Here is a 14,980-nt window from a genome sequence, read left to right as displayed (position 1 = left end):
ATAGAATTGTTTTGTGTCACAAGATGCATAAAAGACAGCAGATGCTGGAACCAGTGACAGTTATCAGAGCTGCAGAAAGAACTCTGGCATTTATTCAGAGCCACAACTCAACTGACCATGAGTCAAACGTGGCAGCTGTTGAGAAACAGCAAGGCACCATGCTTGGGTAACCTAAGTGGAAGAAGAGACTGCAAGACATATGAATTAGCTCTAGCACTGGCTCAGCAGAAGTAATGATTAATCTGAATAAACACGCCCTAGTTTGGGGTCCTCAATTTCAGGGAAGATTGGATTAGTTGAAAAGAATCTCAAAGAGAGTAACAGTGTGATCAAAGACCCAGAAAACACAACTTACCAGGAAAGACTAAATGAATTAGAGTTTTCTAGCCTAAAAGAAAATAGAACAGAGGTCGAACACAGTAAGAGTCTCCAGACATATTATAGATTCCTTCAAAAAAGAAAGAAGAATAATTTATTTTCTATAGCCATGATGAGCAAGAAAAAAGTTGAAGTACTTCAGTTGCAGCAAGAAATATCTAGTTTAGCCATGACCAACAATGCTGCCCCCAACTTCCTACATTTCTTATATTAAGGACACTGAAGCAATATATTTCCTAGCAGACTGTGAAATATTCATTTTTTCAGGATTTTAGAAACACGTTAGACAAGCATATATCAGCGATGACTTAGGTACAGCTGTTTCTGTCTTAAAAATACATTAGACATCTTTCTGAGATCCATTGGAGACCTATGGGTCTATGATAATCAAAACTTATTTCTCATTTACTGCTGATACATAAATCGTCAACTTCAGAAAGGTTATATATTTCCGATAACCAGCTGCTATATTTCAAATATTGTTTTTTCATCACTGCCCGTCTGGGATGAGCATCCCATGAAGTAATGCATTATGCTCCTTCAAAATATCCTTAATGTTTACAAAGGCTCAATAACACTCCACTTGCTAGTGTGCTAATGTTGTCATCTGAGACCTTTGTAGATATTGCCACCTGAATTTCCATATATATGTATCCACTTTCTGTTTCATTAACCATGTTATGTTTTTACTGTGTGCTCTTTGGGGCAGGGTTTATCATTTAGTTTTTAATTTGAACAGCGCTAACTACAATAAAGTCTCCTTCATCTGTAAATGTTAGCTGCCGTGGTACTGCAAACAATAATGACACAATGTGCTAGCAAACCAACACAGCAGGGTGCTATGGGAAAAAACTGAGATTAATTTCAGTGTGACTGACCATGTAGCAGAAAGGGTTTGCATATGGTTTGGTGTCACTTTTGTCTGGGCTCTTTCTACAGTAAATCCTGCATCAGCACTGTATGCGGATCGCTGGCACACAGTGGTTCTTATTCACCCAGAGAAGATGTGTTCTTGTTTATCTGACCCTTCTTGATATGGCATATGGATTCAGGACCCCAAAAAAAGTCATTCAACAGCCCCTTCCATTTAGCTTGTTATTTTCATCACTGGTGGACTGTTCATAGCTACACTCTTTCTTGTTTTTATTTTAAACTTGTTAGAGCCTTTGTAAATTACTTGTAATTTGTAAAGTACCCACCAATAAAACAGCATTAACTGTAAAGGATAATGCTGACTTTGAAGGTAGATATTGAGTGTATTCCAACCTTCTGGTTTAAATGGGTTATAATTCAGCTTTCACCCTAAGGTGACTTGATCTCATGAAGCATCAACCCGCCTAAGGAACTGGAGTGACTTTGGTTGGAGTGATTTTCTGTTATTTATCTTTCAGCACTTTGAAGCTGCAGAATTTACTTTTCACAAAACCAAACCTCTGTAGATATTCCCATACGTCTTTCTAAAGCATCGGAGACCACTTCTATCTTTCACACTCTTCTGTTTAAATTGACAATGCTTTTTACCTCTGCAAGTACAGGGAACAATTACGATTATTCTCTGCTTTGCATTTCTCTTCCAGCTGTATGTCAGTGTTCCAGAATCCTATCTTACAGGCTGCATCAATAACTAAAACAACAACCATGCTGGGTCAAAACAAAAGTTTGTTTCACTCAGCACCATTTCTAACAGGGGTCTAATACAGCAGACCTCTGGGAGCACAAGAATGTGACAGGCAAGTTCACAAGCACTCCCATAGAATAGGCTTCTCAACTGCAAAGATCTGTGGCTCACAAAATTTACAAAGCGAAGGTGATGTCTTTCTTAAAATAGTCTAGGTGTTGGTGTTTTCACATTGTTCTATGCCTTAAGAAGAATGTCAGGGGTAATTTAAATGGAAAAGTCTACCTGTAATTTTATGAGCTATAGTTAGACATATTCAGGATCATTCCTACCATGCAAGGAGGTCCCAAAACTTCTTTCCACAACTCTATCCCATAAAAATTCAGAAGTAGCCATGCAATGTGTTAATCAATCAAGAAGTCAGCAAGATAAAGAGCTGTTCACTGTGGAGCCCACAACCCAAACAAAAGGTTACTGGAAGTACAATATTTCCACAGGTAGAAAGCACCCTTCTTGGAAAACTAACATAGTGTACTCAGGAAGTTCACTGACCACTATATGAAATTAAGAAGTCTGAGTGGAATAAATAATAAACATAGTTGATTGAGGCATTTGGAGCAGAAATATCTGAAGATGGAACACAGTGATTAGTGGAAAGCTTGCACTAATGAGTAATAAAACCTGTTTTGTTCACTTTTATACATCAGTGACCTGGAAGAAGGAATTTGCAAAATGGTCATGAATATGGTGGTTAAATGCATCTCAGCAAGGACTGTCTAATAATAGAAGAGTTAAACTTACAATTAACAATTATACTGGAAAAGGAGTACAGATAGGTGTCCATACATTATTCAGCAGTAAATATGTGGCATGCAGAAAGCTAAGAATAAACAAAGGATAAGCCTGAAAAGCATGACAGAAAGCCAAATATAAAAGTCTCATAGCTACGTGTATATAGCAACATCATTTTATCTAGAAATAGACAAAAGAGGCATAGCATCAAAAAGTTGCTATACGTACTGCTTTCACTGAACTTAAAGCTAAGCAGAACACACATATCATTTAAATGCAGTGACTGTCTATTCATTTTTCTGTGAAGTATATATTCACTCAGAACAACAAAGCTGACAAACACAGCCAGACACTGAAAGCTCAAGTATCTGTTACCATACATACACACTTACCCACATGGTCTGTATGTAAATACAATATAACTTTCTTCATCACTTCGTTCAATAAATGTAACGCACGTGTACTTTTCCCAATGCCGCATTGCCTGTTTGAACATGGCGCGTTGGGTGCCTGGAAGAATAATTATATGAGGTGAAATAAGAGACCTTTTTAACTGTGTCTTCTTCCTTAAAATCAGATTTCAATACTAGGAATTATAGGCCTGGAAGGAGTCACTGGATCATGAAGTACTGTGTCCCAGCAGTCCCATGTACTGCCAGATTCCAATTAAAACATACTCAGACTATCAGCTCGTCATAACATATCTGCCTGTAAGGGGACCAACTGTGCCTGACACACTTTAGCAAACATAAAATCTGCAATAAAAAGCATAGCTATGTTACACCAGAGGAAGACAGCAGAAGAAATATAGTGTTGCTTATGTGCCTGCATTAGCATAATATTTACTAAGCAATTTCCCAGATGAAATTATCAAGTGGAAGAGGATCTATCAGGGGGAAGAGGGATTTTGGATCCTAGCTATCTAGCCAGAAGGAAAAAAAAAAATAAAAAAATCCTCCAGCCTTCAAATCTGGAGACCAATTTAACCTAAGCCATGTAAACAGGAACACCACTCAAGGCATTTGATTTTAATAATGCTGTCTTGAATAGGAACCAGTCTCCACTTCTTTGCATCAAAATATTTCAGAAATCAAATGATCCACCAAAAGCAGGAAATTCTTGATTTGGTACAACACTAAGTATATGTACATATTTGTTTAGAAAATAAGAAACACACTAAGAAACAGTCAAAACTGTACTCTAGATGAGGAAGCAGCCAGGCCAGCCTTCACCAGCTACTACACAATACTTCAGATAATATAACAATGTGATTTCATTGCCTCACAAAAGACAAGGGTTATTAACTTGGAGGCCACATCTGAGAACATTGCTGTATTGCCTCTGAGCTGGAAATCCACAAAGAACAGTACTGTTTGGCATGAATTTGCTATTAGAAATGCAGACTTTTGCAAAGATGATAGAGGACAGGATAATTTAAAAAAAAAATTAAAAAGCAAGATCAAATTATGTCAGATCCTAAAAATTAAAGGTTATTTCATCCTGTCTTGCTCTTTTATTTTATCTCTAGCAATATTTTCCTAGCTTTAGAATTTATCTTTCATTAAGAAAAAGGTAAAATATTTAACATTATATGCTTTCATTTAGTTTTCTACCATATTTCAGAAGATGGTAATCCTAAAGCAAAGGTCACATTTGGTATAGTACTACGTAAAGAGCCAACCTAAAAGTTTAATGCAGTTGGCAGTCTGAAAGGCTGTTGTTTCTCTATATGCATATGCATACAATGTGTGAGCATTTGCATATTTATTTTGATTCCTTGTATTATTGTGCACAATAAATATTATTACATATATTTTCCCATCCATGTTTGCTTCTCTCCTTCCCTTTTTGTTTTAAATTACCTCTTACATCCACACTAATATTGATCCATTTACATTTTTCAGATAACAAATGTTTTAAAGCTTTTCTACAGTTTTCTGCTATGAATTCTATGTATTTTTAAGTCAGTCTTTCTTCTTGCCATATATAATGTCTGTGTGTACCCATCTGAAAACCAAACTGAGGAATTACAAAACACACTTGAGTCAGTTTGTTGAGTGAAATCAGTTTAGCAGAATACATCACACCAGCTAAATTAGTTATATTCTTGTGCTAAATATCCTGCATTTTTTTAAAAAACAGATTTCACGACCTTGTGCTACTTAGGCTCTTGAAACAACCACGCAACGAGAAATATCAGACAAAGAAAGAGTCATCCCTTTCTAAAACATAGTTATCCATTCTTCTTATGTAGCTTGCCTTTGGGAACAATTTTTTCAAGTATGACTAATATTTTCAGAATGTACTTGAGGCCTGATCCAACAGAAACTCTTCTACTGACTTCCATAGTACGACTTTACCTTTTTTTTTTAATAAAAAAAAACCAATTAAAAAAATTCTTATTTCTTCTCCCCATTCAAAGCACAAAGCTTACCAGTGAAATTTCCACCTATTACATATGGAATGACACCCCCTGGCCATATTCTTTCTGTTCGAGATGTAGCAGCTCTGGGAAATCGGTTTTTCTCATTTTTTCCTGAGAATTTTACAGTAGTTCTTCCTTTAGATGTATTATTTTGCTCAAAGCCTGTAATGATAATTAAAACACTGAATGAGAACACACACAAAAAAAAGAGAACAATTATTTTCCTAGAGGTCAAATTATTTCTTTATGCCCTTTAAAAGTAGGACATTGCTGTTATGCAACAGTTTATTATTACTTAGTTTTCTGATAAATGTTTGAAATGAACAGTCTTAATTTTTCAAATACATCTACAGTAACAATTTGCACATATTTTTGTCAACTTGAAGGCACATTACATGGTTTCATCTAAATTTTCTCATTTAATAATAATAATTTTTAAAATCTCATTCCCTGTGTATTTTTCTTTAATAAATTAGGATTTTTCCAGCAAAGAAGGGAAGACTTCAGACAGACTCAAAGTAATCAAGGCATTAACTGTCCCTTTCTAGCTATTGAAAAAGCTAGAAAAAGCAAGTGCATGACCATCCTTAAAACACTGAACAGAAAGAATTTATCGAAGTGTAAGATTGGCTGTTATTATCAGGAATTACAAGGAAAAAGTAGATAAATTATTTGCAAAGTTGTATACACATGGAAAAGCTAGAGGTGATAATTTCTCCCTCCAATCTCTATCCCTTGTAGCAATTACCAGTAGATATATTTTCAGATGAAAACCTGAGTTTCATTTTCATAGTAACCCTACAGCTCCTCAGGTTGCAAGTGTATGTTTTTAATAAACAAGCTTTTGGAACCCTGTGGATAAGTATTACTCATGGCTGGAATTTCTCTAGATGACAAGTGTCTACTGTTTTCAGAAATATTATTGCCACCATTCATCCTGTTATAGGCAAATCTTTCCCAAATCAGCTGAAACTTACTGTGACAACAGAAGAGGATACGGATAGTTAGACAAGGAATTGCACACCATAGCAGGTGCTTCTTCTGAAGCAATTTATAAGTTAGTATGATTCCTCATTGAAGGGTGCACCTTCCCTCTGTGAGTATCACCTGTGATACCACTTCCACTTAAGTGTTAATGGCTGTGTCAGAATCAGGAAGGATTCTAGGGCAGGATCATGTCTATGATATCTTGGCAAAGCCCCAGGGCTGGGAGAGCAGCAGAAGCAAGAAAGGGAAGAAGCTATGGCACAAAGCAGGGAGAAAGCTCTCGATGCACAGGAAAAAAGCCAAGCCTGCCTTTGTAACAGCTAACATGTCACATAAATTATATCAGGCATGATGGAGAAAATTTCAGGGTTAAAAAAAAAACCACTCAGGTAAAGCAAATAACTTATCCTTGTAAGTAAATAAATGAGAATTACACAAAAGTCTAAAATGCAGGTAGAAACCTCAGAAAAAAACTGTTGTTATGCTTAAAATGCAGTCATTACTGAATGACATTGCATGTTAATATAGATGTTTTACCATTCAAAATTCTTTTTATCAACTTTCTTTTGAACTAGAGTATGAAATTTATGCCAAATCGTATGCAAAAGATGACAAACTTTTATGCAAAAATTGTAATTTTCTTATAAAGGATGACGACTGTATACCAGAGCACATCTGCAAAGGCAGTTATTGTGCTCTGGTTAATCTTACAAGATAGGCATTGATGCATTTAGACATAATGTGGTGTGATTACAATGGAATTTCACATATTTTCCTTGTTGAGGTGGAGGTTTCAAGACTTTAAAGTGCCATCTGCTTGCATTAAATACAGTGAGTAAACTCCACCAGTATTATTGGGGATTCCACTTACATAGCCTGCTGAATTCAATTATGTTCATACTGATGGAAGAATGATTAGTAAAAAAACGTGGATTTTCAGTGTAACATACCATAAATGCTTCAAACACAATACGAATCATAAGAATGCCCCAATCGGATCCAGAAAAAGAACAAAACCAAACCAACCAACCAAACAAAAAAACCCAAATACACACGATAAAATTAGCAGCTATGCAGCATAGCCTACCTGTACTGAAAAGACATTATATTGACATCAGCTGATAACTGTGAACACAGCCATATGAAAAGGCTAAGGAATTTTTAATATGAGATTCAAAACTACATATTTTAGCTTCCAGATTTGATGCTGGAAATAGACATCTAAGAAAATGCAACAAAGAGCAATTACTATTCTGGTACTATTTATTTTACAGTTTGCTTATGCCAGTATTAATACAGAAAGGCTTTAAAGTGTTAAAGTACTATCATCATTAATGTTCATGATACATTATCACATCAGGCAACCTGCTAATGTAAACAGTGAAAATACCAGAGCCAAATCTTCTTATCCTTTCTATAAGCTGATAGAGGGCACCTCGTTTTTTTGACATTCCATGTTCTCCAAAGCCACCTTAAAAAATAATAAAAAAAAAAGGATTTAAGGAATTTTACAAAAGTTAAAAACATAGAATCTTATACCTACAGCAACTATGTAACTATATAACCTAAATGCCCTGTGAAAACTGCAATGCAGCTTAAGGGAAGTTTAACATTCTTCGATGACTCATATACAAATTCTTCAAGTATTCTTGACAATCAAATAAAAACACATTTTAGCTGAAAACATTTCTAATATGCATTCCAGAATGTAAGCCAACATGTCTTTGTTATTGAGACAAGTCAGGACAATTACATCATCTAATTATTATTTGGAACTTTTTTTCTTCCTGGTGACCTCAGCATCCTCAGAACCATACTGAATGACAGCTAAAAGCCTTACTTTCCCAGAAATTTCCTGTGAAAGAAAATACCCAAAGATTCATCAGGAGAAGGAAAATAAACAAACAAACACAAAAAATAAACAAACAAACAAACACACACACACCCCAACACAAAACCAACACACACCTAATACAAACTTCATTTGGCTGATTTTACCATAAAAGATCCGATTTTCTTTGTCAGCATGCAAATAGATGCCAATGCACTCTAAAGGCTTTGAAACATCATATACTGGTGCATATTGTAGTAAGACCTCATAGGCATATATATATGTGTGTTTCATTTCAGCAACCAATGAGCAAGAAAAACTGTTATTAAGTAGTTGATTTTAACATTTACTGTGCTGTTTACAAAAACACAACACATTTCTAGGTTTACTGCACACATTTGATGCATTTGCCACGTAGTCCCTTCATGTATAATCCTTCTGTGGCTGCAAGTGCCATTGCAAACACCAGTACACCAAAAGAAATAATATTTATAGTACTGCACTAGTCAAAAAAATTTATTCAGAATTGTTCAGAAAGTTTTGTGATTTTCAGAAGTTTGCAGTAGGCTGTATTTTAAAATTCAATACCTGTTATAGGACAAGAGAGTTTTAAAACTACTTTTACAGCAGCCAAAGTAAAAAGATAGAAATAAAAGGACCATCAAAACCTCCAACTGCCACTAAAAAGACCTTTCCCAACTTCCTATAAAAATTTTCAATACATATGTGGAAAACATATTTATTAAAGAGCACTTAAAATCATACTACAGATAAGAAAATTCCATATAAGGCAAGTGAGTATGTGTGGATACTCAGTGAATAACAATGTGCCTAATTATTTGGATTACACTGTCACATAGTTGCTGGCTCCCTTGAGAAAAATTTTCCAAATTTTTAAAAACATTTTAGATAGATGAGGTAATAGTTCAACACATTCCTTTCCATCAAGTTACATGGTAACTATAATATACACTAGAGAATATAACAATTCCATTCCCTGTATTGATCATCATTAATACAATTGCCTCTTATGTTAACATTCGTCTTATAAAAAAAAGACAAATAGCTGAAGATTCTAAAAAAAAAAATTACAAAATCCTTAAAAGCATCGACTGTCACAGACATAACAGAAAAAATACCATTATTTACATAAAGAAACTATTTCACTATCATTATTTCTAGAAAAATATTAAATTATAATTTCTGTGTTAACACAGCCTGCATCTGCCGCTTAGTGAAAAACTAAACAAATATGTCACATAACAAATTTGTCTTACATTAACAATATACGGCTTTGCCAGACCACAGTCTAAGAAAGTTAAAAAAAAAAATACATAAAAAATCATATTTGCTACATCATCTCACACTTCAGGCAGGAGAAGGTGGCAGCTTTTGACAGTTGGGATTCACAATAATACGTATATAACAATTTTATCAACTTTAACTTTGTTGCCATTTACAACGATTATGCGTATTCCTTGGACAAAATGACACATAAAATGACAGACCTATACTCTGACATGCTCACAGATTAAGTATATGACCCTGCAAATCCAGGCAGATAATCCTCATCAAAAGAAGTAGTCAACATAATGTGAATCAGAGCCTCTAAGCCTCAGGATTTTTAATTAATAGTTGCAAAGAAAAATGCGACTCCACAGCTCCATCTTGGTGATTTACACCCAATTATCTAACCATTTTACCTGACATCACCTTTACTTTGTAAAGGTCAACAACAGAAAGTGCTCAGAAATCAAGCTCATAATTAATTGTCAACGTGTCTGTAACCAAGGTGAAATATTAATTTGTTTTCTATTTTACAGACATTTTAAATTCCTTTTCTGGTTGCTACTTAATATCAACTAGTTATTTGTTGGCAATTTACTCATTTGTAAATTAGAGCACACCAGGTTGTGCAGTTTGGAAAAACAGGCTAAACTCCTAGTTTCTGCATGAAAATGCTGTAAATTTAGAAAAATAATTACATATGTAAAGTGTAAAATTGAGTTCTCCAACTCTGTTTTCAGAAAAGTTGAGAAAGTTGAGGATTCACTGGGAGTCATTACAGTTAACTTCAGCAGAGTTTGTTCTCCAAAGTTCAGTCCCACTGACAATTGCAGTTGCATGGATTTCTCTTGTGCAATAAATGCAGAAAAATTTGATCCAAATGCATCGGTAATCCTCAATAGGATGACTCAATATTCTGAACAGGACACTGTCCACAGGAAAAGATAATGCATGAATCTCAAGACAGTTAAGGAAAGAAAATTAAGTAGAATATTAAATATTATTAAACCAGCTTAGAAATGTGTATTCCTTCTGTGGAATTTGACCAAAAAAAAAAAAAAAAATCAGCTGTGCAGTTAAAAAGAAAACAATAGAAGAGCAAGAAGAAAAAGGAAAGTCAGCAGGCCAAGGAAATCACTTGACTACATCCACTTTAAGTGGAAATGACTGACCTCACTCTCTACATCTCAGCACAAGTAGTGCCTGAAATACCTTCAAAGCCAATTAAAGCGATTTGTTTGGGGGAAAAGGGGGTAGGGAACCTGCTGAGTGTATTAACATTTTAAAATCCAGTCTTGATCTAGAAATGACCAATGGTGTTCCTGCCTTGAAAAAAACAAGTGACTTTAAAAGGAAACAAAATACATTTTAAAGTTTCCATTAAAATAGTCTAATTATGACACCTAACTAGGAAAACTAAAAATATTTCATATATATCAATACTGGAAGGTTAAATAGAAAATTGATTCTTTGGTCTGAAAAATTTCTTTCTGATCATTCCTCAAAGTGATCCTTATTTCCACAAATCAGGAATCATCAATGTAATAGTAGCTCAGTTCAAGAACATAAAGAACTTAAAGAACATGCTTAACAGAAAATAAATTTAAATTATGCATTTATACATTTTGTAATAACATTTTTCCCATACTTTTCTTAAGTAACTTACCATTTTTGGTACTACAGCCTGAAAGTTTACAAATTCTCGTTATCAATTTACAAATCAGAACCTGAAAGCATAGCTAGTTTTAGACATTAGATAGACATCCATTGAAGATACAAATTATGTTTTCTCTCACGCACATGTACGTATATATTCACACATAAATAACATCTCTTTATCTGTCTGTCTGAATATCCAATTGCCTGTGTTAATCAGATTGCAGCTTCTGGCACTCATGTACTGTATGTTAACAATAGTAAATAAACATGTATTAAAATGTCAGATAAATAGTTGCTTTTTAGACATGGCAAATTCTAGCAAGGATAACATGGTCTTGTGATGTTTCTATACCTGAGTATGAATCTGGAAAGAACTGAAAACAGAGCAAAAGGAAGGGTTATAACCCAAGACTCCCAGCCTCGCCTCCAGGATTCCACCAGTGTTCTCCATTGGACATGTGAGGTCTGCTATCAGGAAATTTTAGCAACAAAAGAAAAGCTTTGTACAATTTCCTTTCCCACACAACCATCTGCAGAGTGGACTTACAGTTCCTACCAGTTTCTGCTCTTCTGTTCAGCAAGATATTTTTAATCAGAAACACCAGAATAAAATTACAATTTTAGCTTTTGTCTTTCTTTCTTTAAAACAAATGTATACTCATTGTTTAATAACATTTTAAAAGTGTGAACTAAGACTACCCAAAACATTATACTGAATTTCTACACTTAAAACAGAGATCACCTTTTATGAAGAAGTAAATAACAGGAAAAATAAGTTTAAACAAACTTGAAATATCATACCTGTGTTATGGCCAAGCCTTTCATTGGAGTGCTGCGTAAGGTCAATTGTCCTGTCAATTTGAAAGATTTTTAAGTCTTCATCATCTAAGGCAATATCTCCCCAAAAGACAGCTTTAAATAAAAAAGAGCTCAATTTAATTAAAGAATTTATTTAGACATTAAAACCAATCTGATGACTATAATGTCGGGTTATAACCCTTGGGAAAATACATGACAAATATTTATTTATATCCAATATATTTGCTTACTGATATGTATTTTTATATGATGAAACTACCTAGCAAAAGACAAATACTTTTTTTCAGTATTCTCTTAAACTCCTACAATCTTTTTAATTTCTTTGCACATTGCCTAAACACAATCATTTAAATATAATATCAATTTATTAACAAATTTTCAGTATCTGTGCTGTTTTCTCAAAGTAAGTACAACAAAGTATAAAGGACACTGAAACAAGTTAGCATTCAAACTATGAACTCAAACATACAGCACTGAGAAAATACAACCTTTACATTTGTCTCACATCTTCCTGAAAATTAGAATTTGAAGCAATTTTTATTGTGTTCCACATTCCATATTACATCATGTTTGCCTCAGAGAATTATATATGTTTATTTTCTGTTAAACTGAGTGAAAAAAACCTTTTTCATTTTCCTCTCGGTTAATTTGTATGCTTGCCATTTATAATCTCTATTATTAGGATTCTTTCAAATACTTCTCTTTTCAAAGCTCCAGCCTCTCTCTCTTCTTTTTAACCTTTCTTTGACCTCTTTGGTGGGTTTCTTCTTCTCTATTTTCCTCTTATCTTTCTGGCTTTCTCATTTTTTTTCTGTTTGACTTTTGCATAGCTAGGTCATCTTCCCTAAGTTGCCATCACAATTCAATGAACCAAGACACAGGCCCACCTGCAAGAATTTGGGATCTATAACCTCAGTCTTTCATCTCTGCCTACTTTTGTTGAGATTTTATCCTGAGACCTCCCTGCCAACTTAAACTTATCCTTAAAGCTGAACTCAACAGGCCATATCCTCAACTGCTGTGAATGAAGTCAACAGAGCATGTATCAATTAACCTGAGCTGAAGTGGCTGTTTATTATCTTGATACAAATTCTTCCTTTCCCCTCTCTTCACTGTCTCCATCAATAGCTCTATTATCTGTCCCCTCAGACTCACAAAAACCCTGGGTTCAATCTTGGTGTCATCTTCAACTCTTTCCCTTCTTTCCCCCATCCAGGAAGACATCACAAACTTTGCCTGGTTGTCCATTATAGAGTTCCAAAGCAAAATGCTTTCCTTGTTTCCGTACAACTAAAACGTTGTCCAAAGGCCACCTGTTACCAAATCATTCTCTCTGGTCTACTTGTTTTTCTCTGTCTGTTCACTATATAATGTTGTAGAGACCATTCATCAGACAATATTCTCAGTAGTTTCATGTTGCTGCAAAAGTTACTTTTTTCTTATTTATTGATGCTCACCTGTGTTAGTATTGAATCAAATCCATATCAAAAAACTCTTTACTTAAGAAAAAAGATCTGTATTTCTAAAGAACTCCCAGATATTGCATTACTTCCTCCTATCTCCATTATTTTTCTTGAATGCAAGGCAACTAGGAGAAAATGCATTAAAAAAGCCTCTGGTCTGCCACGTAAAACACCTTAAAAAAATAGATCACCTTCAAAGAGTTCAAAAATGAAAACGAAACTTTTCAGTTAAAAACATAACCAACATCTTATGTCTTCCTTAAACATGGATATTTCCATGTATATAATTTTTACACAAAAAATATAATGTCTCTTAGAAAGCACAAGTATTTAAGACCATTTCTGAAACTGTTCAGTCACTTGCAACACATTTCTGAACACTCTCCTTTCAAGGGTCACTCTTTCCTTATGTTCACATTGAGCACACTGGGGACATCTCTCCTCTGGCTAGGTTGCTCTCGCCAGTGATGGTTTTTACCACCAGGTCAAGAGGCAGAGCTAGTGGCAGCTCTAGATATGTTTTGTTTGGTTGGTTGTTGGTTTTTTGTTTTGGTTTGGTTTTTTTGTTTTTGTTTTTTTCCTTCAGCTTCTAGGAAAAAAAATCTCAAATCATCAGAGTTTTGAGCAGTGAGGGAAAGAAATTTAGTAGTCTCCATCTGACTAGAGTTAAATATCAATACTATGATAGACAACTTCTAGAGATCTCTCTTGGATGTAATTTGTAACAGGGGCCACTGTACAAGCACAATGACAGACTGCAAACTTTAATAAAAAGAACAAATAATGGTAAGAAGAAGAAACTTAACATTTTGGTCTACAAAGACATGATGTGCCTCAGCAGAGGTCATAGGGCTTGTCCACACCAGACTCAAGGAAATGCTAAAGCTTAAGAACAAGCCCGTTTTTCTTTCCTGGTAATATTGAGAGTTAACAAAAGAAAGGTTCTGATTTGACAACAGATGATGCAAAACAATAGCTCTCTGACAGAAATGCACTAGTAAAAATCCCTTTGGTTTCAGTGTGTACTGATATATAAATATGAAAACCCAAGGCAAATCAAGCTTCAGAAAAACAATAAAGTAGAACAAAAAATGGTGGAAAATATCTTCGCTAGTCTTGATGATGCGTCTTTATCACATTGCTGTAATTGTAACATTTATTTTGCCATGAAAACACAAATAGCAAAGTCTAAACCCTGTGAATTTGTTTGACATAAAAATTTGTGTGCGCACATATAAAATACACCTCAGTGTTCAGGCAAGGTATAGTGACTTTGTCTGTTAGGTTAGAAAGGAAAACAAAGCCATGCTATTTTAATTAATCATCTGGACTGCTCGATAGTTTTTTTATTAGCAAGTAGGTGCAAGGTCTGTCAATATAATGGTTATATATATATATATATAATGGTTATATATATATATATTTAACAATAATATAACCATGGTAATATAACAATAAGTGATGTTGCAAGTTTGAGGTAATTGTAAACAAGTAATCTGCATGACCAATAGGAGCTGGGTTCTCTAATGTATTAATGAAGTATGAGTTAACACTGAAGAAATATATATGATTGCGTTTTTAAAAGTACAATGGAAAGTTCAGAGCTTTCTTCAGACCACTGTTTTTTTGACACAAGGCAATTCTGTTTTACAGAAAAAGACAAACATGTAATAAACATACATGATGAAAGGCAGAAACCTGGATAGAACTCATTTGACTTC

General features: G+C 34.4%; 1 protein-coding gene across 2 annotated transcripts in view; it reads right to left on the bottom strand.

Annotated features, from left to right (window-relative positions):
• TLL1 (tolloid like 1) overlaps positions 1–14,980 on the bottom strand; it is a gene marked incomplete at its 5' end in the record, with an annotated part of 132,579 nt that overhangs the window by 61,858 nt on the left and 55,741 nt on the right. For both annotated transcript variants that reach the window (XM_080343448.1, XM_080343449.1), the window contains 4 exons: positions 3,181–3,298; positions 5,223–5,375; positions 7,591–7,671; positions 11,779–11,889. In XM_080343448.1, coding sequence (XP_080199574.1) covers positions 3,181–3,298; positions 5,223–5,375; positions 7,591–7,671; positions 11,779–11,889 — 463 coding nt within the window. The remainder of the gene's footprint in view (positions 1–3,180; positions 3,299–5,222; positions 5,376–7,590; positions 7,672–11,778; positions 11,890–14,980) is intronic.

The sequence above is a fragment of the Nesoenas mayeri genome, assembly GCF_963082525.1.
Source record: "Nesoenas mayeri genome assembly, chromosome: 4".
NCBI classification, from domain to species: domain Eukaryota; kingdom Metazoa; phylum Chordata; class Aves; order Columbiformes; family Columbidae; genus Nesoenas; species Nesoenas mayeri.
This window is presented reverse-complemented; position numbering and strand designations above follow the sequence as displayed.